This window comes from Eptesicus fuscus, chromosome 7 (genome assembly GCF_027574615.1).
Source record: "Eptesicus fuscus isolate TK198812 chromosome 7, DD_ASM_mEF_20220401, whole genome shotgun sequence".
In the NCBI taxonomy this organism is placed as follows: domain Eukaryota; kingdom Metazoa; phylum Chordata; class Mammalia; order Chiroptera; family Vespertilionidae; genus Eptesicus; species Eptesicus fuscus.
In genome coordinates, this window is record NC_072479.1 from 103,557,080 (window position 1) to 103,582,077 (window position 24,998).

The 24,998-nt window shown below is 55.5% G+C and overlaps 1 protein-coding gene across 5 annotated transcripts; it reads right to left on the minus strand.

Annotated features, from left to right (window-relative positions):
- Positions 1-24,587, minus strand: RANGAP1 (Ran GTPase activating protein 1). Of its 5 annotated transcripts, none has more exons than XM_054719568.1 (16): positions 24,396-24,587; positions 20,186-20,335; positions 15,608-15,735; positions 12,935-12,994; positions 11,252-11,431; positions 9,146-9,280; positions 7,385-7,543; positions 7,186-7,299; positions 6,532-6,631; positions 6,361-6,445; positions 5,254-5,443; positions 4,263-4,382; positions 2,888-2,990; positions 1,826-1,914; positions 1,526-1,647; positions 1-360 (listed from the first exon to the last, which is right to left on the minus strand). In XM_054719568.1, the coding sequence occupies exons 2-16, from the start codon at positions 20,295-20,297 to the stop codon at positions 291-293; spliced, it is 1,767 nt and encodes a 588-aa protein (XP_054575543.1). In that variant the 5' UTR covers positions 20,298-20,335; positions 24,396-24,587; the 3' UTR covers positions 1-290. The 5 variants fall into 5 exon arrangements, with proteins under 5 accessions (XP_054575543.1, XP_054575542.1, XP_008142801.1 ...); XM_054719567.1 differs by having other exon boundaries at positions 24,268-24,587; XM_008144579.3 differs by having other exon boundaries at positions 24,199-24,587.
- Between the last annotated feature and the right edge of the window lie 411 nt (positions 24,588-24,998).

Here is a 24,998-nt window from a genome sequence, read left to right on the forward strand (position 1 = left end):
TCAGATGGCGGTGAATTTAATGGCAGAGCAGCTCGCAGCTCACAGCCCTTTCTCCTGGGCCAGCTCCCCTCCAGTGGACCAGGGCCAGCCCAGCAGGGAGACGTTAAAAACCCAAATCCCGACAGGAAGCACACACTGGCACGCATACCACACCGACACACATACTCGGGACCAGCACGACACACGCAACAAAGACCCTCCCTGCCTCTGGCCAGAGTCCTTCATCCGAGTCCCTTCCCAAGTCACTGGTCCAGGCTGAGGGTCGAGGAGAGGCCGCCTCGTGTCCAGGTCTAGACCTTGTACAGCGTCTGCAGCAGGTTGTGGCGTGCGAAGGAGCAGGCCTCCAGGGCGCCGTTGGGCCTGCGGGGAAAGGCACCTGTGGGTCGGGAGCTCAGGTGGCAGCAGAGCGTGGGGCCATTTCTGTGGCTAGAAATGTGCCTGACTCCACTCTGCTAATTTTCACAAGGACTTTTCTTTTTTCAATTTTCATAATATATTTTATTTAGCCCAGTGGATGCAAAATATTATCCTTTCAATATATAATTACTGTGAGATGAATGAAATAGGAGAACTATCGATGTATTTTGCCCTGCCACGTTCTCACTAAGTCTGTGGAACGCAGTGTTCCTGAGCCGCCTCAGCGGCCACGTGGCCGGTGTTAGGACGCGGCGCACAGCCCTCGGTTGTCCCGTCTCCTCAGTCTCCCCCAGTCCCTCTCTCCACTGCGGCCAGTGGGGCTTATCTGCTGGTGTCACTGCTTTTTAAGATCCTTGCTTGATGCCCCGCTGCTTCAGACCTCAAGGCCCGTGATACTACAATAAGCTGTACTTACCTCCCCAGCCTCGTCTCACTCACTCCCACCCGGAACCCCATCCACCCGGATTCAGTTCATGGCGACTTTTCAAAGGAGATGCACAGGCGGGTGGGGGTGGCCGATGCACTGGCCCCCCTATCCCACCCCTGCCCACCCCTTTCCCCCAAGGCACTGGATTCACTGGCAGTGTGGCTGGTCAGAGCCCTTGGAGACAACCTTGGTCGGTCATAGGGGGAGACTGAGGACTGAGGCCTCCATGAGGACAGGGGACAACCTCCCCCCTCTTCATAGTGGGCCCCAACAGGACCCGGAGGCTCTTCATTACTTGACTGGCCAGCACCCACCAGCCCCAGGATCCTCCAGGCCAAGGCCAAGGTTTTCACAGCCGGTGGCCTAGGCTGCTGTGGGAGTGGACACAGAACTGCTGGAGGGACGTCGCCGAGCGCGGGTGTGGGCAAGCTCCTGACTGACTGGGTTCCCCTCTGGAAAACGGGGCGCTACGTCCTCAGTCTCTCCAAGGAGAGGCTTTGTCCCTGAGTCCTGTGTCCTCAGCTGGGCCCAGGGAGGAGGCCTCAGGAGTGGTGGTCACACAGGAGAAGCGAGACCCAAACATGAATGCCAAGAGCCTGGAGGCACGAGGGCCTCTCACAAGCCGAGTGGCAGCCCAGGGAAGCCTCGGCAGAGCGCAGGCGCCGCCGTGGACACACTCACTTGGTCATAAATGCCTGCAGCAGGGGAGCGAGGGCCTTGGGGAAGTAGTCCTGTTGCACCATGTGGTTCAGTGCCATCAGGGGACCGTACAGGTTGGCAATGGCCTTGACCTTGTCTTCACTCTGTAAGGGGAACACACGGAGCAGCAGGTGAGCTCTGTCTCCACCACCCAGTGCCGCTCAGAGCCCCACGGCCAAGGTGCTGAAGCAGAGACAAGCCCGGGACGGTGTGGGGGGCAGGCCCCTGCAGGACTCCCGTGGGACACCCCCTCCGCCCCTCCCACCGCTCCTTCCAGCGCACCTTGAGCAGACCCATGTGGATGAGGAGCCTGGTGAGGAAGGCATTGGGGTTGAAGGAGGATGAGCTGAAGGCCTTCTTCATCAGGGCGTCTGCAAGGCAGAAGCAGCGTGGGCAGAGCGCCCACTGCAGCAAAGGCCTGGCCACGGGCCCAAGGGCATCAGCCCTTTCCCAAGCCAGTCCTGCGAGGGGACAGCCGGCACCGGGAAGGGCTAGCTCTACCGGCTGTGACATCGTGGCCCTTCCCTGTCCTGGCCCCTCACGTGAAATGGGCTCGGGGACTCGCACCGCTAGGGTGGAGGTGAAGTAAGGGTTCGGCCACTTTGTGGAGGCGAGGGAGATGGACAGGGAGATGGGACGAGAGTGGCCGAGGGCCTGCAGAGATCGCCGTGGCCACTCGCGTCTGTGCTGGGCTGCTCAGGGAAACCATTTGGGTAACTTGTCCTCACCAACGGGGCTGGGCTCTCAGGGAGGAGACCTGGAGACTCCCACCTGGCTCTCACCCACCCTCCTGCCTCAATGCTGCCCTTTCCGCGTTCTGTGCCCCTCACATGCAGGCCCTTCCTCTCGTCTGCCTAACAGGACCTGGACCACCCCAGACACTCGCTGACAAGGTGGGAGGTTGATGGAGGTAACAGAACCAGGTGGGAGAGGGAACTCATGACAGGGCTTGGGGGAGGGGGACCAGAGGTCCCAGGAAGCCTGGGAAAGATATGAAGGAAGCAGGGGAACCTGCAGGTGGAGAGGACACGTGCGCAAAGGCTCTGTCCTCACACCCCCCTCCTAGAGCAGTGCGACCCCAGGGTCCTGGGCTGTGGCCAGCTGGTCTTCTGTGCGGCTGTCCCGGCCTGAGTCCTAAATACATAGAGCTGAGCTGACCTGGGAAAGGCCTCTGTCTCCCCATTTACAAAAACCAGAGAGAAGCGCCTCCAGCGAGAACCCAAGAGGAACAGGTGGGAGGGGCCGAGAGCAGTTAGTGCTGGAGGGGTATCCAAGTCACTGGGAATGCCCCCTGCCTGGAGCAGCAAAGAGGCAGGGCCACCCGGGTCCCACACCCCACGTTACCTACTGCGTCCTGGACTGCCGTCCTCACGGCGGCTTCATCCTTGAACACAGAGGACACCTTCAGGAAGGCGGAGACCACCTTCTCTGGGTCAGAGGTGTCAGTCTGAGGACACAGAGACAGTGGCTGGTCAGCAAGGGGCCAGGGCCCCAGGTCCTGCCTGGCCCACACGGTCCCCGCAGAGCCTGGCGTGGACCTGGCCCAGGCAGGTGGGCCAGACACAGAGTGAGTGAGTGAAGCAGCAACCGTCACCCTGTGACTGATCCCCTTCTCATGATCTAACCTAACAATCCCCGGTGCAGACAACATACCCACACAACGAAGTGACCTAAACTGTACTGATAACGAGAAAAGTAGAAACAACGCCAACGTCCAGAAACCGGGGACTGCCTAACTGCTCCATCTGCTCACCGGGCAAAGGGCACAGGAGAGTTTTACTGACAGGAAAACGGGGAACCGTAGCCGATGAAAAGGTGGGCCACAAACAGGTTTACATTATATAATCTCACTTATCATGAACAAACAAAACAAAAACAATAAAACAAGGAAATCAGCCAAGCCAGCTGTGAGCCAGCCCATTTAAAAAAATATATATTTTTATTGATTTCAGAGAGGAAGGGAGAGAGATAGAAACATCAATGATAATCACTGATCGGCTGCCTCCTGCACACCCTCTACTGGGGCATGTGCCCTTGACCAGAATCAAACCCAGGACCCTTCAGTCGGCAGGCCGATGCTCTATCCACTGAGCCACACCAGCTAGAGCGAGTGAGCCCCTTTAACGGTATTTATCACTCACCCTCTTTGAGCCTCAGTTTTTTCATCTGTACAGTAAGAGTAACAGGTCTCTATTTCTAGTTGCCAAGAGTGTTAAATAAAACCATGCCCAGGTATCAGAACAGTGCCCAGCAGACAGGAGGTGCTTGATAATCACCTCAGAATGAATGAGGGAAAGAATGAATGAACGACCGAACCCACTAACCAGCCAGCAAGTGAGGCCAGAGCAAGGGCAGCCTGCCAGCAATACACATGAGATGGATGGCCACAGGAGTCCTGGGCAGCAGATTGTTCTAGAAGCAGCTGGTCGTACAGAACATGCAGAGGGAAGCCTAGGGCTAGGTGTGTGTAAGAGAACACACTCCTTAATTACAGTCGCCTGAAGTGCGGCAGGCCCGCCCGTCTGCATTCTGCCTTATAACAACGCCACACTCATTTACATATTGCCACACTCATTTACATATTGCCACACTCATTTACATATTTACGTACAAAAGGAACCCTGGCAGCCCCTTCCCGCTGTCATCCGCCCCGCCCAGTCCCGCGCTCAGCTCGTCCCTTCTCTCTGGCAGCTCTGCTCGGCAGGCCCGGCACTCTCACCTGTTGGGCTATCAGCACGGAGCTCTTGGGCCCCAGGCGCAGCAGCTTCTCAGGGGAGGGGAAGGCCAGGAAGGTGGAGACATCAGCGGGAGGCGGGGAGGACAGCACGGGAGCTGGGTCCTGGATGGGTGGCACAGGCAGCACTGTAAGGTCTGAACCCAGAGTCCTCACCCAGAACATGAGCCAATCACGGCTCAGAGTCTGGAATTCTTCCTACCACTCATGTGCACTTCCCCAAAGGGCAGAGCCCAGACACTGGCTCCCAGCACTCAAGCCTCTGAGCTGGGGACAAGCCACCTCCCTCGGATTCCAAGAGCCTTTCAAGACCAAGTGGGTCCTCGCCATGACATGACATGCCCCAGAAATGACTCAAGAGGCATGTGGGCCCTAACGTGGACCCACCAGAACTGGATGGAGCCTGGCCCGAATAAGCACTGCTAGTGAGCACCAGCGGTGCCCAGAGAAAAACTAAAACTGCCGCGTGCTGGCTGAAATGCTTCCATAAAACTAGGAACGCCAAATTCAACAAGAGTAGGGGATCCTTGTCCAACCCAAAGTTCTCCAGAAGCTTTACTGGGGAACCTATGAGGGAACAGGATCAGTGAATCAGGACATGGCAGCCCTGGCTCCACCAGCCTCCTGGCCAAGGACGGCACCACGTGCCCCGCTGGGTCATGTCCTGGCCAGCCTATGGGATGGGGCTGTCCCCCCAGGTCACCAAGATAACCCACTGATGGGTGGGAAAATTCTCTCTATTCTTATTCTTTTAGAAATATTTATGTATGTCTTATACATAGCATAGCAACATTACATATGCTGTAATTTCTAAGTAGACACATCTATACTGGGCTCAATACAAACATAGCAAAAATAGTTCACAGCCTCTGTGTTCAAGTGGATTCCGCGCCTGCCCTGTGGCCCCGAGAAGCTGTCTCAGGATTTCACGGTCAGGGGCCCGGGCTCTGATCCTGGCAAATGATGAGGAACTCACCCCACTGTTAGGGTCCAGGATCTTCCTTGACGGTGTGGATGACTCCTCTCCTTGCCCTTCCTGCTGTGGCTCTTCCTCCTCCTCCTCCTCTTCCTCTTCTTCCTCCTCCTCTTCATCTTCATCCTCCTCCTCTTCTTCTCCTTCCTCTTCCTCCTCGTCCTCCTCATCCTCATCTTCACCCTCATCATCACTGCAGACGGGAGTTGGCTAAAGCAGACCCTCCCAGCCCATGGCCCATGTTGGCTCTGAGGCCTGGCTTTGAACCCACAGACCCCAGCTGCGCAGCTGCTCTCAGGGCGGGCAAGTGGGTCACCAGGGAGCCGTCACTCATAGCTCAGCACCCAGGGAAGCCCATGCTGAGAATCAGATCTCGTCGCTGTCAAAAGAGCCCCCAGACCCACTGGGGGAACACAGGGGAGGAAGAGAACGGTCTCAGGGGCCCAGGGTCTGGCAGGAACACTGCCCAGGCTGAGATGCCCAGGGCCGTGCCACCTATATCTTGCTGACCATAAGAAGCCCCAGCTGGGGGAGGGCTGATGGGGGGGGGGAGAGTCCTGCCCCAAGGACAGCTGTTCTGTTTCCCCTGGACCCTGAGCCTTGAGCCCATCGAGTCCCCACGTTCTAGCAGCAGCAGAGCTCTAGCAGTGACTGAGGATGACAGTGAATGAAACCAACTTGGAGGTTACAGGGGCGGAGGGAGAGGGTGCAATCTACTGGAGGAGGACGCCCCCCACGCCTCCAGTGGGCTCTGCAAACCCAGAACCCCCACCCTCCTGCATCAGTCCCTCCCTTTCTAGTCGCCACCCCGGCCTCATGCTGGCTGCCCTGCCTTATCCGTGAGCATCAGACCAGCCGTCATCCCTTCAGAGCTTTCCCCAGCGCCCTGCTCTAAAGGGGACATTCCCCCAGCCCTCCTTTCTTCCTCTGCTGAACGTGTAATAATAACGTGACTATCCTGGACCCCCTGCCCCACTAGAATGAAGTGGCACCTTCACTGTTGTATTTTCACATCCCTAACCCTAGCACAGCACCTGGCACTACCAGAGCCTCAGCCAATGTTCATGGAATGGATAAAAGGAAGGAGTCCCTACGCGCCCAGAGCCGCACCTGAGGGACGCCAGCACCTGGGCCATGTGGAAGCTGTCCAGAACCTCCTGGAGCTGCTCACAGCCTTCTTCTCCCAGGGCGTTGCCTGCTCGGGGGGAGAGGGGGAAACCAGGGTCAGGGTCAGGGTCAGACCCACCGCAGCCCTGTGCTGAGGCCACCGCCACTATTTACCATTGAGGTCCAGTTTCTCCAGCTCGGCCTTGTCTGCCACAGCCTCAGCCACAGACAGAGCAGCATCTCTCTTGATTTCACAGAACGACAAGTTCAGCTCCTAAAAATAAGAGGAAGGGGTGGTGGCCGGCAGAAACGTGGGCCAGAGAACCAGGTCCCACTCGGAAGCCTCCATTTCCCCAGGGGAGGAGGGGAGGCTCCGTCCCCAGATGGCCAGACCACCACCAACAGAAATGCCACGTACCCAGTGATGTGCCACGCACCCAGGATGTTTATATACAGTCAACTATGACCTCATTTTAACAATTAAGAAACTGCCCAGCCTGCGTGGCTCAATGGTTGAGAGTTAACCGATGAACCAGGTGGTCATGGGTTGTAGGCATGATCCCCAGTGGGGGGCATGCAGGAGGCAGCCAATCGATGACTGTCTCTCATTATGGATGTTTCTGTCTCTCTCTCCCTCTCCCTTCCTCTCTGAACTCAATAAAAATGTTTTTTGTTTGTTTGTTTTTTAAAGAAGAAACTGTGGCCCAAAGGGGAGAAGGCACTGGCACAAGGGAGGATGCAGGAGAACCCAGGCCCACGTGCCTCTGCCACGTGCCAGACCCTCTGCCATCCCCTGACCAAGTGGGGGAAACCCTGACCCTGGAGCACCTTCAGCTTGGGCAGGCCCCCGCGGACGGCGTCTGCAATGGCCACAGCGCCCTTGGAGCGCACCAGGCAGTCTCCGAAGTTGATCACCTCCACCTGCCGCAAGGCCTTCAGGGTCTGCAGGAGGAAGTGAGGGCCAGGGTGAGGATGCAGGCCTCACCCAGGCCCCGAGCCAACGTCACCCCCGCGTCCCCCGCCTCACCTTGGCCATGGCCACAGCGCCCTTCTCAGTGAAGGTGTTGTCGTTCAGGTTGATGACCCGCAGCAGGGGGTTGATGGCGAAAGCCTGGGCCAGGGCAGTGATGCCAGGGTGATTGATCCCATTCTGGGGCATGTGGACCTCCTTCAGAGTCCCTATGACCTTCGAGGGGCAGGAAGGAGAGCAGAGAGGTGGGCCTCTGAGCGCCAGCTGCAGGCCCATGCCAGTGACAACCAGCAGGCGGGAGGGCCGCACTACAGACATGGGGAGGAGCTGATGGGAATGTTCTGGGCAGATCAGACCTCAAAGCGTGCTTTTGGACATGGCTGCATTTGAGCCTCTCCACAAGCTCATGAGGGAGACCTACCTGGGATCAGGATCACCACAAACAGAGAAGACTAGGGATCAGAGAGGTTAAGTGACTTGCCCAGGGTCACACAGCTCTAACACAAGTTTCTTAGTAAGATGTCCTCCACACTGTGAGAACCTTGGACTCCAGCTCGGCAGTCAACCATGGCCCTTCTGTGCATAATGCAGCCCCACTGGGCCTTTCTTTCTTGGGCCCTCCTGCCCTACTTGTATCCCACGTGCCACGCCCTCTTTGGGGGTTAGGAGGGTCTCCCCTAATGCACCTGGCCCTTTTGTAACCAAACCTTTTGACACTCCATTCTCCCTGCCAGAACACTCTTGTCTCCTTATTGGTTGGTATTTTCTTGGTAGGTTGACCATTATGCATTCTACAGCTCTCATTCTGATGCCTCCTCCCCAGGAAGGTTTCCTGGGTCCCCCAGCACAGTCCAGTGCTCTCCCTCTGTGCCCCAGAGCCCCGTCCTTCCGCTGTCATGGTGTTCACCATCCACTTACATTCCTGACTGAAGTGAGGTCATACTTTAGCCATGTTAATGATGAAATCATGTGATTTCCCCCATCCATGTGCTAAGGCTCCCTGCTGTATCCAGGCTAGTGGGATCCCATTGGCCGGGTTAAGAACCCCGTAACAGGGCCCGGAGGACACCTGATGACAGCCCAGAACCCCCCCCATGTACCCGCTCCCAGCACGGAGGACGGCGGCTGAGGGGGGGGTGCAGAGAAGGCGCCATCCTTTGCGAGGATGGTAACCTGCTCCTCCACTCCAGAGGGGAAGGCTCCCCGGCAGCCAGGGGTCCAGTCAGACACAGGCCCTGCTCCCCTGCCACGTCCACTCTGACTGGAGGCAGCGAGCTTCGGCAGGGAGACCCCTCAGGGCAGGACTGTGGGGGACACTATTCTGGCCTCAGTACCATTAATGCTGCGAGAATATTCTTGGCCAAAGAAAACGTTTAAATTAAGAGGAGGGACACAGACCCCCTGGAGGCAGGTCTGTTCCTCTCACGGAGCTCACCACCAGGGACTCAGCAGTGTCCTGTGGGAGGAGGTGGGGCACCTGGGCCACCGCTCCTTCCCACCTCCCTGTCTCAAGGGCCAGTCTGTGCCCTGCCCATTAGAGGCCAGAGACGCTGACCCCACCGCTCCAGCATCACCACGCCTGCTCCTGCGCCTGGCAGACGCCCCCGACTCTCAGAGCAGCCTCACCATCTTCTCGGGCAGCACTCCCGGGGCCACTGCCAGCTCACCTGGGTGGAGTGTGTGCAACTTTCAGGCACACACACAGGAACCTGCCCCCGTAGGACGAGCTAGCAGGATCGGGCGGGGAAGCGCCTTGCTTAGGTCTCAGCTCTGTCCCAGAGCTGGGAGGTACCCCCAGGACATGCGGAACCCACTCACCCCAAAAGCTTCTGCCAAGGCAGTGGCTCCGTCGTTCTCGAGACGGTTCCTGCCAGCCACGAAGACCTTCAGGGCCAGCGGCTTGCCTTGGGCACTGGACTTTCGGTGACATTCAGTCAGAGCTGCCGCCAGGATCTGTGGGGAAAAGGTAAGAGGCCCAGGCCTAGGCAGGAGGCCCTTCTCCCAGTAGGGCAGCAATGTCACTGAATGGGTCTTCAATGTCCATGCCACCCACTGGTGGTGGATACAGGGACAAAGAACTGCTCAAGCCCTGGCCGGGTAGCTCAGTTGGCTGGAGCATCGTCTCAAAACACCAAGGTTTGCAGGTTCAATCCCCGGTCGGGGCACATTCAAGAGACAACCAACGAATGCATAAATAAGTGGAACAAATCAATTTTCTCTCTCTCTCTCAAAATGTTTTAAAAAGAAGAACTGCTCAAAAACTGAAGGGTCACCTCTCACATGTGCCCAGCACCCTATAATTTACAAAGAGCTTTTACATCTATTGCTTCATGTGCGGGTCCCACCACCCTGGGGGTTTAGCCTCATGGTAGAGATGGGTGACCAAGGCCCAGAGGGAAGGGAGAGACCAACCCCAAGTGGCCAACTTGAAGCCAGGTCCAGGGAAGGGGTTTCACAATTAACCCACTTTACTGTCTGTCACAAGCCCTCTCTCAGGCGGGGACCATCAGGAGTCCCTTTCCAGCTGAAGCGACTCAGGCTCAGGGAAGGACAGAAACGTTCTTATGGTTGCTAAGCAAGTGGCAGACTCTGGACAGGACCCAAATCTTCCAGTGTCTCTTCCATGCTCCCCAAGATCTAAGGGGAGCCGGCCAAGGAGACCACGGCCCCACTGAGCCCGTCTGAGACACGCCAGTGTCCAGGCAGCCACACAAAGCAGGGTCTCCGCTGCTGGGAGCAAAAACCGAACCCCAGTCTCTCCTGTCCTTGGGGTGGTGCCTGGAGCAGCTTCTCAGCCTCAGTTCCCTGAGCAGAGTGAGGTGAGGGGTGGAAAATGGAAGCATTTTACACGGATGAGTCTGGCTCCCCCAATACATCACACTCTAGGCAGGGTTGGGCCTGATTTCTGTGCTGACTCAAATCTATTTAGGTCGTAACGCATCCCAAACTTATTTCCCAATCAGGCTGGGGGGAGGGCTGGCCGGGACAGCAGGGGAGCGTGGCCCTTGCTCCCCCTCCCAGGGGGCAGGGCAACAGGCACCCTCGGCAGGGGAGGCCGCTCTGGTCCTCAGCCTGGAGCACTGCACGCATCACACAGGTCTTCCTGCTGCTCTGACAGGGCCACTGGATGAACATTCAAATCCCACATTACCTGGTGCACTCGGCCCAAGATCTCTAAGCCCAGGTCTACTCATCTGAGAAGGTGGGGACAGCATCACCCACCTGTCACTGTGGGTAGGAGAGTTAAGGTTATGCACATAACACAACCTCAAAGGGAAGGGGTCCCGACCGCGGTCCATTCCTGCATCCCAGCCCTGTTCTACTTTAGGTCAGAACGTGAGGGGAGGCACTTAGTCCTTCTAGAACCTGGGCCTAAAGGAGCCAGAAAGGAGCCAGAAGAGACTACACAGCCTCCTCCCTCTGGGCAGGTTCTAGAAGAAAAGAGGAGCCTTTCTACACGGACCAGCGGGCTGACCAGCCGGATGGGGGAGCATCGGGGCCCCCAGGAACAAAGGCGAGTTGCGCCGTCTCTTTCTGGGCTCCTTCCCCACATGCACAGCCAGGCCTCACGAGGCTCTGCCAACTGTTCTGAGGGCACAGCAGGCCTAGGGACACCCAAAGCCCTGCGTTTTGAAGAGCCAGCAAGTCAGAGCACGTATGCAATACTGCCTGTGTTGCCAAGCAACACAAGAACTGGGATGGTTGCTTGGCAACCCCACCCTCATGAACTCCATCTCCTCTCCCCACTGGCCACAGGCTGCCACCTTTCAGGCCTTTCTCCTTTGAAGAGAAAAACAGGCCAACCAACCCAGATGGTGGGTGGCCAGGGCACACACTGCAGGCGGAGGCAAGTGTGGTAGGGGACTGGGCAGGGAGGGAGAGTGAAGGACAGCGGGGAAGTGAAGGAGGGGCCCCTGCACCCACCTTGCCACCACCGATGCCCATGCCACAGTTGTTGAGCTTGAGCTCGTGCAGAGTGAAGCAGGCGGAACTCTTCAGCAGGGCCTCGAAGCCTCGCACTCCATCAGGCCCGAACGCATTGTCACTTAGGTCCAACTCCACCAGCTGGGCCCCGGCGGTGATGAGTCCCTCCCCTAGTGAGATCTGGGCACAGAGGGAGCTCATGTCAGTGTCCTACCAGGTGCTGCTTCTGTGCCAGGGGCACTCAGGCTGGTGAGAACCGGCAGAGGGCTCCCAATTCTGCTGGGGAGTGGGGCTTGGTGCATGTCATGTGGTCAGGGAAGGCTCCCTGTAGAAGGTAACATTTGAACTCAGTCTGGATGAGAATCAGCCAATCAAACACGAGGTTCCAGGCAGCAGTAAAACCATGAGCAGAGACATAAGCACAAAGCAGCACGTGTGTGCCTGGGGCAACAGCTGGTAGATTCCAGAGAGGCTGAGGCTAGAAGGGAATCGGGTTTTGCTAGAAAGAAAATGAGGCGTCAGATCAGGCGAGAGCCTTGAAGGCCAGGCCAAGAGCTGTGAACTTGAGACTGAGAGCAATGGGCTTTGAGGTGGGAGAGGGATGTGCAAGAAACAGCCCCCAAACCTGAGGAGGGCAGAGTGAGGGGCAGACGGAGGCTGGAGGCAAGTGCCCACCAGGAGTGGAGACAGCAATCGAGGGCCCCGAGGAGGAGGCTGTGTGTTGGGAGACGGAGGAGAGGAGACCGAAGCCTCTGCCCAGGACCAGATGTGGCAAAAAGGTGCCGAGCAATCCTGGGAACTCCTAGCCATGGGGTACCTGCAGTGCCCCAGGAGAAATGGGCGCGGAGAGGAGGCTCTAAGACCGGGGCAGAATGAGGCTGGGCAAGGATCAGGGAATGGGGGAGGGGAGACAATGCCTAAACTGGTCTCTGGCTGCCCCACCCACAGGAGGAGGCCCAGCCCTAGGAATCTGCCCCAATTGACCTCTCACCCTCAAGCAGTCAGAGCTGCTCAAACCCTCTGAGCCTGCTCCACCTTCCCTGTATTACACGCAGGGCAGATGCTGTGCTCGCCTGCCTTCCGTGTCAGCATCTCAGTCACCCACAGGACATATCTGAGCCTCCAGAAGGTGTTAGAAAAAGGCCTGGGAATGGCCGAGGGGTCCTGTGCCAGAGGGGAAAGGCCTGGGAATGGCCGAGGGGTCCTGTGCCAGAGGGGAAAGGCCTGGGAATGGCCGAGGGGTCCTGTGCCAGAGGGGAAAGGCCTGGGAATGGCCGAGGGGTCCTGTGCCAGAGGGGAAAGGCCTGGGAACGGCCGAGGGGTCCTGTGCCAGAGGGGAAAGGCCTGGGAACGGCCGAGGGGTCCTGTGCCAGAGGGGAAAGGCCTGGGAACGGCCGAGGGGTCCTGTGCCAGAGGGGAAAGGCCTGGGAATGGCCGAGGGGTCCTGTGCCAGAGGGGAAAGGCCTGGAAATGGCTGAGGGGTCCTGTGCCAGAGGGGAAAGGCCTGGGAATGGCCGAGGGGTCCTGTGCCAGAGGGGAAAGGCCTGGGAACGGCCGAGGGGTCCTGTGCCAGAGGGGAAAGGCCTGGGAACGGCCGAGGGGTCCTGTGCCAGAGGGGAAAGGCCTGGGAACGGCCGAGGGGTCCTGTGCCAGAGGGGAGGGATGCCGGGCCCGTTCACTTACCAGGGCTGGTGGGATCTCAGACCGCAGCCGCCCTGTGAACATGTCGCTCCAGTGGCATCGCTTTGAAAGGAGGAAGAAGAGTTAGCTGAGACCTCACCTCGCGGACTTACACTACCAAGCACTACAAGACTTCTTCATTTGGGCTTTGTCAGCGAAAAGTTGGACCAGCTCTGGCCAAAGCTGGTGGGACCTGGAGACCCGCAAGGGCCATGGGAGCTCAGCAGAAAGGTTAGGAAAACCCCCGATCTGCCCAACCCTCTGGCTTCTGGGAGGGGTGGGGGGGACATCAGCGTGAGAGAAAGGAGATGCTCCAGGCCCCACGGCAGGGCAGTGGCAGGACCAGGACCAGGACCAGGACCAGGACCAGGACGGCCAAGTGCTCCTCTCTAATACAGTTTCCCACACGGGCTGGGGGGCAGCGACGTGGAACATGACTGGGTGGTGGAGGAACAGAAAAGTTAACAATGGGGGATCCAGCAGCAAGGAAGTTCCTCTTTTTAAGTCTCTTTTCAGCCCTCCTGCCACCTCAGGAGGCGAGCTCACCTTGAGGCTGGCGGGTCTTGCCCACCTCCCCGCGTCTCAATCGTCTGCCTTCTGAGCAAAGGAGAAACCTGAGGCTCAGGGCCTTTGGGTGGCCTTGTGGGTTGGGACACCTGTGGACTGTGTGCGTGAAGTGTCCCAGAACAGAATAACACGTCCCCATTTACAGAAGGGATCGGTGTGCTTTTCAATTACTTCAAAGTGAGCTGATTTCGAGGAAATACTAGGTAAGTGGCACAGAAGTGGTGGCCACAGCACTGGTCTTATGCTGGCCAGCCGTTTAGTCGCCATGCATGGGCACAACCCTCCCCTCCCACTCTGGCCGCTGTGTCCATCTAAAATATCACTGGCATCTCCGGCCTTTCCTGACCAAACCTGGGAATGCTGAGACATGGCCTGGGTTCTGATTCTGACTTAACGGGCCCCAGGATCAGAACCCAGGCCCGACAATCCCCATCTCTGACTTGGAAAAAGGCTTCAGGCCTCACAATCTCAAGTGGCAGCAGAGCAGTTAGGAGGCTGGGCTAACAGCTGGGCTCCAATTCCTGAGATGTGTAACTGTGGGCCCCACTTTTCTCCTCTGTCATGACCTACCTTGTGCACGTGTCACAACAGGGGAGATAACACCTCCCATCAGCATGTGCCCAGAGCACAGTGGGCATCAAGGGCAGCTCCCCCGCCCCTGCCGCAACCCTGGGCTCCTTCCTGCACAGAAGCAGGCCCGCGATGCTGTGCGGGGTGACTCAGGCACTGGGTCTGCACAGGGAACAAGACGCACGCAGCGCTGCCCCTGGCCGAGCTCTCATGACATGAGCCTGCACCCGGCCATCACAACCACCTCTCAGGGAGGAAAAGCTTTTCATGAAGGAGCCCAGGCTCACTGAGCTTAGTGCAAGGCCACGTCACGCAAGGAGGTGGTGGTGCTGGGGCTGGAAGCCAAAGCTCAGCTCCTGCAGCCTCCAGGCCCAGGCCCAGGCCCAGGCCCAGGCCGCATCTGCTCCGTTCCCTTCCTGACCAGGCCACCGGCCACGGGAAGGGCTAAACTCTTCTGTAGGAAAATGTCTGGCTTCTGCTCAAAGAAGGGCCTCCCGGACAGAGGAATAGACACAAGCACTGCCCGGCTGCTCACCCGGCCGTGACCTTCCTGAGCAAACAAGCCCCAGGGGCCACTTCATAAACCAGCCCAGCCCTCCCTAGACAAGTCCACTCCACTTCTCTCGTGGCCCCCGCCCTGCATGCCTTCCTTTCCCCAAGCCCAGGGAGGAGCACTGGACGCACGAGTGCGAAATGCACTCAGCCACTCAGCAGCAGTAGGCTCCCCGGCCATTACTCAGCCCCCGGAGCCTCCGTTGCCCTGACTTCCAGAATGGACACTCTTTATTGCCTGGTGGCTGTGAGGATTCAGTGACCGTGCAGCGGAGGCCAGCACGAGCCCAGCCTTGTATGAACTAAGAGCCGTTCCGCCTGCAAAGCAGGGCCCTTTCCCTCCGGACTCTTTGGGGCTTTACTACACTCATACACGCCGATCCCGGCAAAAAGAGCACGCGGCATCTTCCCGATGATTTGAACGTGGTAACCACTTTCCCCAAAGAGCATCTTGAAGTACTGGCCTTCAGTGGCACCCACTTTGGGACGCACTAGGAGGGTCACCCCTTGGATCTAGCCCATAAGAGGCCGCCAATCAGCTGTGAGGAGGGCAGTCAGCCGGCTGCCGAGGCATCCAAGCTAAGGCCGGGCCATTTCTGCCCAACACGAGACTCCCCTCTAGGGCAGGGCAGCCTTTGCTTGGAGCAGGCTGAGCGTTTGCGAGAGCAGGGAGGTTCTCAAGCCGGTTCTGTGCCCTTCCCTCCTCACAGGCGCCAGAGCTGCCGTGCAGGTGAAGGCTCGCCCTGTCCAGTTCTGCTCCTCCCCCTTTATCTTCACACGTGTAGCCCAATAAACCCGCTACACTCCCAATACCATCTCTGTGTCGCCGCTGGAGGACCCGAATGGACACGTCATGCAGGGGCAGGGCTCTGGCCAGTGCCGAGTGCCCTGGGGAAGCCAGAGGCAGGAGCTGGTCGTGGGCCTGAGAAGGTCTGTGGCCGTGTGAGTGGAAGCTCATCCCCAGCTAGTCCCCCTGGGGCGGCTCACCTTCAACTCCGACTTCTTCTCCAAGGCCTTGGCGATCACCCTGGCTGCCTCCACGCCCACCGTGTTGCCCTCCAGGCGCAGAGCCTCTAAGCCATCAAAGTCTTCAATCTCTTTAATCACATCCTTGGCTGCCCAAGACCAAAGAAGAGAATCTTAGACTTTTGGAATCACAAACAGCCGAGGCAGGAGAGAGCCCAGACACTACCTTGTCACTCAAGTCCCTACAGCTATGATCTGCCTACCATGTGCCAGGCCCTGGCTCACAAACATCACACAGGCTCACAGTCTAGCAGGGGACACAGCTACCCCGACCATTTTTCTGTAACAAGTGTTAAAACAAGACATGTGTGAAAAGGTCTGGGAGCAAGGGAAAGACCAACTGGCTGCTTGAGGCAAAGAAAGAGCTTGGGACACCTAGTGGGTGGTGTGCATGGAGCCTCCCAGGACAGGGGGGGCACCAGGCCACGTGGGAAAACGGCACCCAAGTCAGAGGGCCAGCAGGTACAATGGCACGAAGGCTTTCGAGTGTTCCATTGTTCATGTTTGGGGTGTTCATTACTGTGCTGTTTTATGATGATGAAAAATTCCACACAACCGAAATGTCCATCAACAGCAGATAGGTTGATAGATTAATTCATTGGAGTACACTTACACTAATGTCATTATGAATGGTGACACAGGCGTCTGACTTAGAAAATATTCATGTTAGATGGTAAGTAAAAAATGAGGTTATTCCATGGTATTTGGTCTGATAACACCTTAAAAATGTTATTTGTATTCTCTCTCGTATGCGCATCTTAGCATACAAACATACACATTCACACAGCAAGGTCCAGAAAGATAGAAACCAAATGTTAAAGCAGTTATGTCTAGGTGGTGGGATTATAAGTGATTCAGGTTATAAAGTAGCTTTTAAAATATCTGTAATATGATCCTAATTGTTTTTTAAAAAAGGAAAAAGGAACTTAGCTATGTTTAGGAAAAACACACGCGCAACAAATGACTAAAAAAATGTACAAAAATTAACAGTAGTTATATCCCTGGGCTGTGTGATAATTAAGTTACAGAGTTTTTATCCTTCTTCCAATGTTTCTGTATTCTATAATGTGCATGTATTAACTTTACAATCTGAACAAAACACACTAGTTACATGAAACAAATAGTGGAGAACAGATGGGAGATATATATATGGGAGATAAAAGTTTGAACTTGACCTTCCAGGTTACAAAGCCCACAGAGGGTCTTTTTAAAAAATAAAAATAAAAACATTTTATTGTTTTTTTACAGAGAGGAAGAGAGAGGGACAGAGAGTTAGAAACATCGATGAGAGAGAAACATCGACCAGCTGCCTCCTGCACACCCCCTACTGGGGATGTGCCCACAACCAAGGTACATGCCCTTGACCGGAATCGAACCTAGGAACCTTCAGTCCACAGGCCAACGCTCTATCCACTGAGCCAAACCGGTTAAGGCCCACAGAGGGTCTTGAGAAAGGTTTCAACTTGCGACCTCTAAGGGGGTCCCTTCGGAGCTGTCCAAGCTGGGGACCTCCATACACCCCTGCCTCCCTCCGTCTCCCCTCTGCTGCACGTCCTCAGAAGCCCTTGCTAAGCTCCCAACAGGGTCAAATCTTCACAGGCAGCACAGCCCCATCTCCTATGGAGCCTGCTACAATGTTACCCCGTCTACATGAACTTGCTCATTATGGTGACTTTGTTAACACGTCTTCCCACTGGGTCATGAGGAAAGGGGCTCGCTCTGCCTCTGCTCACTACCTCCTCTGCTCACTACCTCTTACGGATAAGCACTTACCACACTAACATGTGCGTTTTACACACACTGACTCCTCCATTCCCCACATCACCTAATGAGGTGGCTACTGTTACATCTATTTTATGTGGATATATTAAGACACAGAGAGGGGAAGTAAATGCCTACCAAGGTCACACCGCTAGAAAACGAATGACTCAGCATCATTTTCCACTTCTCGACAGGGAGGCTGGACAGGTATGGGCCTCCATGTATAAAAGAGGAAGCTGACGTTCCAAGGAACGAAGCAACATTGCTCGGGAGTCAGGGAAACCAGCAGGGCTGCTCTTCAGACTGCTTTTCCAGAACCGAACCTACATGCTCCCCGCTTTACCCGTGTCTCTGTGGACAGCCATGGACTTCAAGCAGCCCCCCAGCAGAGAAGCTCCGTAACCCCTCCCCTCCCTGCCCCCCTCTCCTGGGTGACTGCTCTGGAGCTAGCAGCCTGTGCAAGGGCCGAATGACCAGTTCCATAGGGGAGCGCCCCTTAACACCCAGGGACTGGCCGGGTCCAGCATGCTCATGCAGTCCTTGAAAGCAAGGCAGCAGCGGCCAGGGCCCCGAGGGAAGACAGCCTCTGCTGCCCAAGCGACCTACGGACAGAAGTAGGTGCTGTGCTTTCCACAGACCGACCTCGGAAGGAAATGCACCAACGTGGGAAGAGCAGGGGCAGGAGGCGGTGGGGGTCGCACGTGAGTTGCCCCTCACTTGGTTTCCGATCCAAATGGAGTTACACCTAACTTAAAAACAGACCAGAAATGGGCCCCAACCATCCCTAAATAACCAGCTGTCACGTGGCTGTGTGGCAGGGATTTCTCTCTCAGCCTCACAAAGTAACAAGTTCCAGGTTTAATCACTCTGCCACATAAAGCAGGAAGGCCTTTCGTTGGTCCTTGAACGACTTCCTGGGGAGAAAAGGGCCTGACCTAATAATCATCAGGCACATGGCCTCCTCGCACAGGCCCTTGCCCACCCCTGTCTGCGCGGGCTCACTCCCAGCCAAGACGGAGCCCTTTCTGGGTCCAAGATGAGGCTGCCAGGCTCCTCGGCACAGCATTCAAGGGCCTCTGCCCTGGGCTCCCTGTGGGACTCTGACTTTTCTTCCAAGCCCAGCCTGTGTGTCTCAGCGTCGGTGTCTAGCTCACGTGTTTCTCCCAGCCTGCAGTGCTCTCTCCTTAAATCTTCCTTCCAGGACAGTTCAAATACCACCTCATCCACAGAGACTTCCTGGACCCTCCTGCACTCAGTGGTCCCTTTCCCCTCCATGCTTCCCGCGCCTTCCATTCAGGTCTCAGAGTATATTTCACCTCCTGCCTCCTGTTCGTTACTTGAGTACCTCATTCCCGTCCCAAGTTATGAGCTCCTCGGAGGCGAGGGCTGTAAGCTGGGCATCCTTAGTGACCTTCTAATTGGGAGGAGCGTGTCCAGCCTGTGCTGGGGAAGTGGTGGGCTATCTGCACAGATGTTAGGGCCACAGAAACCTGAGTTCTAATCCAGCTGCACTACTTAGAGCTGTGCCCTCAGGTAATCATACCACCTCCCTGAGCCTTAATGGAGATGAAACCTACTTCAAGGGCTTTTGTGAGGATAAACTGAGATGCTGTTTGTAAGGCACTTAAGACTCTGCCTGACACTGTGTTCAGTGAATAGCGTTTAATAGCAAATCCACGCTGACCGCACTGAGCTGAAGGTCCACGGAGAAGCAGAGGAACAGGGTGCAGCCGGGCCTCTCTTAACATCCTGGCTCTACTTACCAGCTGTACGACCTTGGGCAAGTTACTTAAGTTTCCGAAGTCCTTTTTCCTTATTTATAAAATAGCAACATTTGTATCTCAGGGTGATGCAAGAATCAAAAGGAACAAAAGCACAGGAGGAGCTCCGGAAATTCTAAGAGCCTGCAGCACGGTAGGAGTGTGCAGCACCGTGCTCCCAGCACCCAAAGACTAAAGCAGTCTGACAGGGCGGAGGGGCAAGCCTGCCACACTCCGGACCCGTTTCCTGGTTGGGCCAAAAGTAACAACATAGCCGAAACCGGTTTGGCTCAGTGGATAGAGCGTCGGCCTGCAAACTGAAAGGTCCCAGGTTCGATTCCGGTCAAGGGCATGTACGTTGGTTGCGGGCACATCCCCGGTAGCGGGTGTGATAAAAATATACTTAAAAAAAAAAAGTAACAACATAGGTGCCTTCACTTCCAGACACCAGGGGATTCAGGGTCGGTCAGTGCCGGGCATGCCTTGGCCAGGGATGGAAGACAGGGTCTGCACTGATTCCTAGTTCTCTCCCATCCTCGCGCCTGCACACAGGCAGGGCCGGCCATCCTCCCTCGGGGAGATTCAGCTGCATCCACCAGACCTCCGGAGAGGGACCACACTGTGGTTTAATGCAGCGCCAGGAGGGAGGGCCTCCGCTCTGGGGAAGGTGACAGGTATTCCCAGACCATCTTGGCATCATGGGGGTAAGGTGGGGGTGGATCTGAAGTAAGAAGTTAGCAACTATACCTTGGGACTGCCACAAACTGTGGTCTCTCACTGCCTCTGTCCCCCCAAGAGATAAAGGGGCTCTCCCCACCTGCCAGCCTGAGCCGTCATGGCAGGAATGCCCACCGCAAACATGGAGACAGGGGAAGCCTGCGCATACTCAAGGGCAAGTCACACATTTCAAACTGTGTGACAATGCGGCTAAAGGAGCCCGACAACCAGGCAGAGTGAGCACTATTCCCACACTCCCTTTCCGCCCCGGGTCAGCCCCCCGCCCCCCGCGGGAACTCACCGTCTTCTGCAGTGTTGAGTTTGAGGCTCTTGCCCTTGAAACTCAGCTGTCCCCCGGCCACCTGGGTTTTGGCTAGCGTCTCTGCCAACTTGGCAATGTCTTCCGAGGCCATGCTGGACACACTGGTGGGCTCCCCCAGAAACCTGCAAACTGAGGTGACCAGTTTCATTGAGAGGAGGAGGCTCATTCCAGAGAACATCAAAGAGCTGCTTCTGCACAAGAAATGCACTCACTAACCACTTACAAGCAAGCTACGCTAGCAAATCAATTCACGTCGTAAGTATACACGAGTGCTGTAGGGTGTCACTGACGTGATTAGTTTTGTGTTTTAAATAAAATCTTTAAATGGTAGAACACAATCCAATTTGGGAGAACGGTACTTTGTAATAAGATGGAGAATGGCTATGATGCAAGAATCAAAAGTAACCACATCAGGTTCACTGGTTAGTCGGTGGCAGACCGCTGAGAAGCAACATCACATTTATGGCAGCCAAGCATTTTTCTTTTACACGATGACAAAGAATGCTATTTTATTGCCCTCTTCAGTGGCGACGGGTGGCTGACATTACTATGCCCTATAAACATGTATGTATTTTTTGGGGGGGAAACCCCAAACAAACATACTTTATCTCTATTTTTAAAGTAATGATAGCTACAATGAACAAGAAGGTAACTGAGACCCATGTTATGGAGAGAATGTTTTCCTATTTAATGTTTGTAATTATTTTCTTTTTTTTGTTGTTATTCTTTACTTTTTATTTAATGTACTGTGGTGACACTGCTTAACAAAATTATACAGGTTTCAGATGCACAATTCTACAACACATCACCTGTACACTGTACTGTGTGTTCATCACCCCAAGTCAAGTTTCCTTCCATCAACTCCTTGTAAAGAGTCTGCCCCCTCACCCCTCCTTGTAATTATTTTCATTATAATGTAATTTGTTGCTAAAGCTAATGTTATTGTAAAACTCGAGTTTCTGTATAATTTTAAAACTGTACCTGAATACTTGGAACAAAATTTTATAACTTGTTTTAAAATCTTTCAAATGAAATCTTTAAATCAGTTTAACAAAAAATATTTTGTTAAAAAATTAAAATGTGTGTGCTGGTGTGCTCAATGGTTAGTGTCATTGGCCCTCACACCGAAGGTTTGCAGGTTCGATTCCCAGTCAAGGCCATGTACCCAGTCAAGGCAGGTTTGATTCCTGGCCCCAGGCTCTGGTCTGGGCGCATTCTTGGGGGCAACCAATCTATGTCTCTCTCTCACATCCATGTTTCTCACTCTCTCTCTGCGCCCCCCCACTTCTTCCCTAAAATAAATAAACGGGAAAATACATTCTTATGTGAGGATTAACCAAAATAATAATAATAATAATAATAATAATAAATGCTACATATATAAGAGAGACAGAGGGAGGGAAGGGGGGAGGGAGGGTGGGAGGGAGGGAGGGAGGGAACTCCTGGGTCTCCTGGTTGGGGAGAACCAAATGCCCCAGCTGGGACACCTAGCAAAGCCCTGTGAGTCGCCCAGTTCCTGGGCCCCAGTGAGAGGCAGTTAAGTCCCAGACCCATGGCTGTAAGGAGTCTGCCCCAGGCACACACCTGCCTGATCATCTTGGCTACTTTCTGTTTGAGGGTCCCATTCCTCAAACAGGACATAGAAGGCTACAGGATCCAGGTCATCCATCCCGGAGAATGCCCCACCACCCACGCTGGCATGACTCTGGGGGTGGGGCACAGGGGTCAGCCCACTGCACATCTGGTTTCAACCTTGGCCAGGAGACTAGGCAGCCCACGGGGGTCAGACCTCAGGGGTTCCTAGGACACCAGAGGTCTCTACATCACAACAGCCGAGCCGCCATCACAATAGACCAGGGGCAGAGTTGCTGGAAAAAGGAGCGACCAGCCTGGAGTCCAGCAGACTCAGAAAGGACCACTCCATTTCTCCAAAGAGGAAATGGCAGGTAATCAGGGGAGATGAAGGCAGACTGATGGGGGGACAGAACTAAGAGATGTCCACAGAGACCGCTTCCGTCCGGACGGCTTCCTCCCCGAAACGACTCACCTTCCAGATACAGTTGTGACAGCTCCCCATCTTCTCACTCCCCCAGGCTTCCTCTGGGCCTAAACAGCCAGCTTCCCACCCCTTCTCCTGATCTTAACCCTTTTCACCCTGGTCTGTCTTTATTTTTATTTTTATTTTTTTTTGAGGAAGAGGAAAGGAAAGAGAAACATCGATTTATTATTTCACTTATTTATGCCTTCATTGGCTGGTTGTTATTATGTGCCCTGACTGGAGATCGAACCCACAACCGTGGAGTATTGGGACGATGCTCTAACCCCGTGGTCAGCAAACTGCGGCTCACAAGCCACATGCGGCTCTTTGGCTCCTTGAGTGTGGCTCTTCCACAAAATACCACGGCCTGGGCGAGTCTATTTTGAAGAAGTGGCGTTAGAAGAAGTTTAAGTTTAAAAAATTTGGCTCTCAAAAGAAATGTCAATCGTTGTACTGTTGGTATTTGGCTCTGTTGACTAATGAGTTTGCCGGCCACTGCTCTAACCAACTGAGCTACCCGGCCAGGGCCTGTCTGTTTTTATCAATAAGCATGAATTATTCTTCTGGGTAAGGAGGCATCCGTCACTCATTCATTCAACATTTATGAGTACTACTGTGTGCTGGACACTGTTCCAGGTACCGGCAGTGAATGATGAAACAAAAACCCTGCACTGTTGAAACACATGTTCTAAACAAGATATTTAGTATCTTAAACAAGATACTCAGTATCTGAAGAAAAACAAACAGAAAAGGAGGCGGGTAAAGAATTTTTTGGGGTGTGTGTGTGTGTGCCTGCGCAATTTCAAGTAGAATGGTTAGAGAACTTATTAGGAAAGACTTGGAGGAAGAAAATTCTTGCAAATTCAACTGCTCTTGTGGGGGGACTTCAAGAAGGCCAGCGGGGCTGGAGAGCAGAGCAGGGAGAAAGGAGGTAAGAACGAGGAGAGAAAACGAACCACGGCCCAAGTCGCAAAGGCCATTTTAAGAACTGTGGCTTTTCTGGGCCGGGGTTTCCTACGTAGCAGAGCAGCTCCCTCGCTGAGATCTATTGAAAGTCAGCCCTCGACACGAGGGTTTGTAAAAAAAAAAAAAGAAGAAGAAGAAGAACTGTGGCTTTTATTCTGAGTGGCAAGGAGAGCCACCGGAAGGGTCCCAGCAGAGGAGAGGGGTGATCTGACACGATCACTCTTATCGGCGTGGCATTTGGAAAGTGCTCCAACAGCGGTTTGAAACGGAATAAAAATCAGCCTGAAACTCCACCACCTCTGGCAGTTCTGGGAGGGAACCATTTGAGGCTAGAAAAATGGTGGTGAGGCCTCCAAAGGTAACAGGCACACAGACCTTACCAGCCAGAGAAGAGCCCACCATTCAGTCTAGTGTGTACACACACACACACACACACACACACACACACACGATCCACGGGGAAAGAACCCGAAGCACAGAGAGGTGCCTTAATGTGTCCAAGGAGCCAAGACAAACAGTAAATACAAACAGCCGTCTCGCTTCTCGGAAGGGGCGGCACACGTTTTTTGATGCACATCCATCGCCCCCGCGAGGCGCCGGCGGGGACTCAGCCGGCCCGGGCCCTCGGCGGCGGGCGTGGGTCTAGGGGAGGCGGCGAGCGCGGGCCGCGAGTGACAGGCGGGCGGCGCGGGAGCCCCGCCCGGGATCCCGGGAGGACGCGCACCGCCCCCAGGTGACACCGACGCTGACAGGAAACGTCGGGGCGGCCAGGCGAGCCAGACGCCCGCTCTAAGCCTCAGTTTCCCCACTCGTGAGCGGGGCCAGCACCTCACTCCCAGCCCCTCCGCGCTAGGCCATGGAAGGCGCGGGGGAGAACACGCTCAGGAGGCCCCACACCTCCCACGTCCAGTTCCAGGGACGCGCCAACCCCACCCCACCCCACCCCACCCCAGGCAGGTGACGGGAAAGGAAGGGGACCCGACTCTACCGTAAACAGCCGGCGCCGCCGCGCGGGGAGACCCGAGCAGGCGCGTACTCCGCCGGAGCGAGGACTGACCGAGGGTCCGGCAGCGCAGGTCGGCGTCGCCGCCTCCGAGGCCTGCGGTCCCGATGCCCAGCCCGCCCGTCCGTCCGTCAGTTCTCCTGACGGTTCTCCCCGCTCGCGTCTCGACACCACCTGCTCGCCGCACGGCGGAGGATGATGGCGGAGGAGGAGGATTTTGAAAGCCGGCAGTTTCTTTCCTTCGATTTGATTTGTTCGAGGCCCTGACGGCTTCCCCAGCCCCCGCGCGGGTGGCCTATGGGGAGTGGTAGTCCAGTTCTCCCGCTTGGGGCGCGGCGGAGGGCGGCCGCGAACTACCAATCCCGTGATGCAACGCGCCCAGAGCGCCGCCGCCGGCCCGCTCTCCGCCCTCCCTTTTCAGCTTCTGGCTCTTTCTGCCGGAGACCACAGGGCGGCGTTAAGACGGGAGCGCCCCGGAAGACTACAATTCCCTTTATGCTTTGCGGCCCAGCATCCCCGCCCTTCCGGAAAGGTGCCAATTCACTTAACAAAGCCGTTTACCGAAGGCACGCTGTTGGGTCAGTTCAGCAAGCAGTAGGTATTTCCTTGGAAGGAAAGCCGCGCCTTTTTTTTTTTTTGGTCCCGTGAACTTGAAAAGACATTGGAAGCTTTCCATGTAAATAGCCACAAATTACTTGATAATTAAAAAGGGGAAATAGTAACCCGATTGTCCCAAGTAGATCCCAGGAAAGGATCTGGGGCGCTCATCTAAGGCGTCCCTTGAG